Genomic DNA, 6000 nt, shown 5'->3' with positions numbered 1-6000 from the left:
GAGCGCGGGGGGGGGGGGGGGAGCGCTGACGGGGGGGGGGAGCGCTGACGGGGGGGGGGGAGCGCTGACGGGGGGGGGGAGCGCTGACCGGGGGGGGGGAGCGCTGACGGGGGGGGGGGAGCGCTGACGGGGGGGGGGAGCGCTGACGGGGGGGGGGGAGCGCTGACGGGGGGGGGGGAGCGCTGACGGGGGGGGGGGGGAGCGCTGACGGGGGGGGGGGGGGAGCGCCTGACGGGGGGGGGGGGAGCCTTGATGCATGGTCTCTGTGCCCGAACACTGCTGGAGGCAACATCGTACACGCAGCAGCCAACATCCGAACATCCAGGGGATGGGACAGAGCCCTGGGGATATGTCCATAAGGTGGGCGAGTGCTACGGAGAGGGTGGAGATGCCTTGAGAGATGGGTCAAGGGTTCGGAGGTTGGCTGATTTGCGGAAGAAAGTGACAGAGGCAGCATACTGATTGTGTACAAGGGTGTTTATTGTGTATAACAATTCACCATTCTCCCTATGTGGTGGTGCCCCTCCCCCTACACTCCCTCATTCCCTATCTTACCCCCCCACCCCGTTCCCCCCTCCCCCAGTGCGCTCAGTGACCCTCAATGTGTTTTGTCTTCCTAGCTCTACCAATCTATCTTCGGCCACCCTAGTCATCTCCAGGGCCCACTCCTCAGTATTTTTATGTCCGGCCCTCCCACCGCCAGTCTTGGCCCTCCTGGCAATTGTGGGAGAGCTTTTCCTGAGGAGACACAGAGGACATCATTAGCCACACATGTGGTTCCGTGGTGGGAGGGGTTGGTGTGAAGGAAGGTTTGAGGGGGTTCAAGGGAGAGGGGTATGGAGGGAGGGTTGGGGGTTGCATGGTGAGTTGGGGGTGGATGCTCACGTGGGGTCAGAAAAGGTCTCAGTGGGGTGGGGGGAGGTGCGTTGGTGACTACTCGCTCATGCTACCTGGTGTAGTTCGTTGACCTATTTCAGCCACCTGGTCTCAGCCAGCACAGCACTGGCTGCCCTCCGGGACCCTCGGTGGAACAGAACATCCCTCCTGGCCTCCACTGCGTCTAGGAGCTTGGCCAAATCTGCATCCCCAAGTCTTGGGACCAGTTTCCTGGGCACCATTGTTGCGAGCTGGCTGGGGTTGGCTGAGCAAGAGCTGTTTAAGTGCTGCTCGACCTTGTTAGCGGGGGGCTGGCGAGCACAGTGCCGGCGAATCAGCTGGCAAGTCTTCATTTGCGGCAAGAAGGCAAGAAGCCCGTGAGGCCTCGTTAAGTGGACTAATTAATGTTGAATAGCGTTGCTGGCCTCACTGGGCCGAGCGCTGAGAAGCTCGCGGCAGTTTTTGCTCGCTACCACACTTGGATATCTTTCCGGAAAATTGTGCCATAATTTCCGTATTTACAATGCTGGCTACCCTAGTGCACAAAATTACTATGGACTGACAAGATTCATTTCAAAGACTGTTGTGTACAGTAGTGTGCCTAGTTAATTTAACTCGAAGAAATTAAATTACATTCATTATATTGTAAATAAACAGGCAAAAATGAAGCATTTAGAAAACATTTTTAAATGCTTATCTTAACACAGGTAAACTTATTTAACATCATAGAATTTTTTTTTATATACAGTGCAGAAGGAGGCCATTTGGCCCATCGAGTTTGTACCGGCTCTTGGAAAGAGCACCCTACCCAAGCACACACCTTCTCCCTATCCCCATAACCCAGTAACACTACCCAACACTAATGGCAATTTTGGAGACTGAGGGCAATTTAGCATGGCCAATCCGCCTAACTTGCACAGTTTTGGACTGAGGGGAGAAACCGGAGCACCCGGAGGAAACCCACGCACACATGGGGAGAATGTGCAGACTCCGCACAGACAGTGACCCAAGCCCGGAATCGAACCTGGGACTCTGGAGCTGTGAAGCAATTGTGCTAACCACTTTGCTACCGTGCTGCCCATCATGTAACAAATTAAACTATAACTGTAATCTGCCAGTAACCAATTGCAGTGCTATATAAACACACAGTCAATGTCTAATGTATGCTTGAGTAAGCAGTCTTCCATCAAATAGCAGGAACATATTTTAAATATTTCATCACTAACAGATATATCAGGAATAATGAAGTAACACTACCTGTCAGGAGCAGCTTGTACTGTGGAATCCTCTGGACAGGTTTTAACAAGTAATGTTTGAGTGCCAGGTTTGCGCAGCGAGAGCTCATCTGAAAGAAAACAGAGACCTGAAATTTTCTAGACTAGATTCATAAACCAGTTTATGATAACTGTAAAATCAGCTCAGCATTTTGTATGATGCATTTTGGAGACACCACAAGCTTTGGAGTCTTCACATGTGCCTACAACATAGAAATTATAAATTTGATACTGATATTAATAAACGCTTATTACCTCAAATTCTCTAACTACAGCAGCAAACATAGGGTTCTTCTTGCACTGTTCATCCAACAAACAAACGTTCTTGTCAAACTCTTTGATATAGGTTGAGTACATCTTGAGGTATGGCCCCTTCTCCATGAAGATATCAGCTATTCTCTGATGCTCATCCCTTCATAATTATTTGAGTAATGTGGAACAGAAATGATGTGGAACAGAAATAAAATCAATTAATTAATTTAAAACGTACAAAATTATAATGTTGACATAGATCTGCAGTTGATACATAGAAAGTGGTTGCTTCTGTCTCTACGCCATGGTTCAGAGAATAAAAACATCCCGTGAAGAAGCACTGCATCATATAATCAAAACAGATGCCAAGTTTAGCCTCTAGTATATTGAGCAAGCCAATCTCAGCAATGGAGATATTTAAGCCAGTTCAAAACTGGAAAGGAATTCCACTCTTGCTGTTCAGCAACTGCGGCTATAATTGTGTGCCACAGGTGCCAGAAAATTAATTACAAGGTCAGACTCAGCTGTTGAATACCCCAGAATTGTACAGGCATTATGCACACATGAATATTGGCTGCTTGATTGAGATTTTGCAGGTCCTTGGTAACATTTATCACCTTGTGATTCAATCATTTGTTTTTTTTAAATATAAATTTAGTATACCCAATTCATTTTTTCCAATTAAGGGGCAATTTAGAGTGGCCAATCCACCTAGCCTACACATCTTTGGGTTGTTGGGGCGAAACCCACGCAACACAGGGAGAATGTGCAAACTCCACACGGACAGTGACCCAGAGCCGGGATCGAACCTGGGACTTCAGCGCCGTGAGGCAACAGGGCTAACCCACTACGCCACCGTGATTCAATAAATTAAGTGTGAAAGGAAGATTTGATTTATTTTTTTTTAAAGATGATCCTATGCTGGGGAAAACTGTCTAAATCCCAGGTTTTCTCACCATTTTAACTCATTTATCTTCAACAGACAAGTTTCACCTGTTCTCAGTTATGTAACTAGGTATAGAACCCCAAAGAGCTTGCTTCCCTGCAAGCCAGCATGCTAATCTTCCTTAGAACGAAAGGTGGTTTGTATACAAGGGAAAAAATTATGCTAGCTTCCCATCCTGCAAAGAAAATTTCCTCCTTTCTATCACAGAACACACACAGTTGATTGAAAAACTGCATAATTCCTCAATACAGTAATGCCGCACTTCAATCTTTTTGGTATACTCGTTTGAATGGTTTAACTGAATGTTTAATTTTCAAAGATTACGGAGGTGAAGAAAAGAAAAACTGGAAGCTGGAAATGTAAAATAAAGATCAAGTGCAACAGCTGTACAGCAGAATCACCAGTACCTGGGGAGACGATGGTTAACACTCATGGTGCATTCTGACAAAATGTTCACCCATATCTTTTCAGATGTTAATAGATTTGCTAGGTATTTGTAACATTTTCAAAGTTTTGCAAGGTAGACCGCGAAAGCAAGCTTATGCAAGCTTAACCAAACACAAAAAGCTTGATGCAGCAATTCATTAAAATGAAAGCGTTCAGAGTTTGGTTTTGTGGACCTCACAAGTGCACTTTGGAGCCTCGGGCACTACAATAAAATCTTAAATAAACTATTCGATTTTATTGCATACATCTCAAGTTGCTAATTAATTTTTCGATGCAGTACAGATTTTAAAATATTTGTTCATGGGATGTGAATATCCCATCCATAGGCCATGGTACTTATTGCCCATCCCTAATGTCTACAGAACCTGGGATTACATAGTCCCCCATTTTTGTATTTCACACACTATAAAATAACCATGGCCTTCTTCTCCCACTAATCTACCAAATCACAAGAGGAACATTATTACCTCGTACATTGATGGCGTCTGAACCTTGACCAAGAGCAGTGCTAAATGATCTTTACACTGGCTTGAGCTGTTTTTTTCTTTATTCTTTCATGGGATTTGGGCATCGCTGGCCAGGTGTTGCTTATAACTAATTGTCCTTGAATGGAGTAGCATGTTACACTATTTCCGAGGCAGTTAGGAGTCAACTACATTGCTGTGGATCTGGAGTCACAGGTAGGTCAGACCAGGTAAGGATGGCATTAGTGAACTAGATGGCTTTTTACAACAGCCGACAATGGTTTCATGGTCACCATTACTGAGACTAGCTTTATAATCCCAGATTTATTAACTGAATTCAAATTCCACCAGCCGTTGAGCATTACCTGGGCTTCTGGACTATTAGTCTGTTGACATTACTACCATCCTCTCTCTCACTAGTACTCCTCGTCTTACTATCATTGTTTACTTTGAAATGTTCTGGATTTACTACCTTACATTGTCACCTCTCAAATGATAATAATCTTTACTATTGTCACAAGAAGGCTTACATTAACAGTGCAATTAAGTTACTGTGAATATCCCCTAGTCTCCAGACTTCGGCACCTGTCTGGTCACACAGAGGGAGAATTCAGAATGTCCAATTCTCCTAACAGCACGTCTTTCGGGACTTGTGGGAGGAAACCGGAGGACAAAGGGGAAACCCAAGCAGACACGAGGAGAACGTGCAGACAATGACCCAAGCGGGAATTGAACCCGGGACCTTGGCAAATGACCTCCTTTCAAGGCTTAGAAGCATATATTTCTCCATCTTTCTTCATAATTCATTCCTGTTATGTTATAGATTTATGCCAGTTAAGAAATAGATTTCATCAAGCCAAACATAATGCTGAAAGATTCACTACCAGTGAGCCATTCTCTCTTCTAGTTCTCGCAGCAGACCCCGATTTAGTTCATACAGCTGTGGCAGGTAGTACAGGATCTGGTTCAAGATCTTATCTTCAATCACTTGTTTTCCATACTGTCTTGAAGATTGGATCACTGAATCCCGGAAATCCTGTTGGAATCCAGATGAACAGAATAAACATAAAATAAAAGCAAATTACTGCGGATCCTGGAATCTGAAACCAAAGGGAAAATGCTGGTAAATCTCAGCAGGTCTGGCAGCATCTGTAGGGAGAGAAAAGAGCTAATGTTGAGTTCAGATGACCCTTTCGAAATGTTAGCTCTTTTCTCTCTCTACAGATGCTGCCAGACCTGCTGAGATTTACCAGCATTTTCTCTTTGGGAACAAACATAAAGCTGTCTTCAATATTTAAATCTCTTTATTTATTAGTATATTTTATCATAAATATACAGATAAGCAGTTACAAAATTGGAACCAAATTGAAGGAATATGTAAAGTCTGAATTTTCAGATTTAACCTGCCTTGTACATGTAAGTAAAGTTGCAAAAATTGGGTCTTCTTTATTGGATGGGAATATGATGAAGCGTTTTAAATACTGAAAGGATGGGTTATGATAAATGTGCGACTAATACAAACTGACAAAACCAAGAATAAGGGGCCAGAAATACAAGGTTAAATGCAAGAGGTTTAGAATAGAAAACAGGATAATCTTCTTTGCACAGAGTTACGAGGCTATAAAGCATAACACTAGGATTAGTGGTTGAAGCAGAAGCTGTCACGATTCAAGATTAGATTAAAGAAAAGGGGTTGAGATAATGAGGATGGGTAAATGTTATTAGAACCTATTGTTTGCAA

At 44.2% G+C, this 6000-nt stretch overlaps 1 protein-coding gene across 5 annotated transcripts in view; it reads right to left on the bottom strand.

The window, feature by feature from the left end:
• fgd6 (FYVE, RhoGEF and PH domain containing 6) overlaps nucleotides 1-6000 on the bottom strand; it is a 243997-nt gene that overhangs the window by 151673 nt on the left and 86324 nt on the right. For all 5 annotated transcript variants that reach the window (XM_038810925.1, XM_038810924.1, XM_038810928.1 and 2 more), the window contains 3 exons: nucleotides 5144-5295; nucleotides 2406-2562; nucleotides 2134-2221 (listed from right to left, as the gene is read on the bottom strand). In XM_038810925.1, the coding sequence (XP_038666853.1) occupies nucleotides 2134-2221; nucleotides 2406-2562; nucleotides 5144-5295 (397 nt within the window). The remainder of the gene's footprint in view (nucleotides 1-2133; nucleotides 2222-2405; nucleotides 2563-5143; nucleotides 5296-6000) is intronic.

The sequence above is a fragment of the Scyliorhinus canicula genome, chromosome 11, assembly GCF_902713615.1.
Source record: "Scyliorhinus canicula chromosome 11, sScyCan1.1, whole genome shotgun sequence".
NCBI classification, from domain to species: domain Eukaryota; kingdom Metazoa; phylum Chordata; class Chondrichthyes; order Carcharhiniformes; family Scyliorhinidae; genus Scyliorhinus; species Scyliorhinus canicula.
This window is presented reverse-complemented; position numbering and strand designations above follow the sequence as displayed.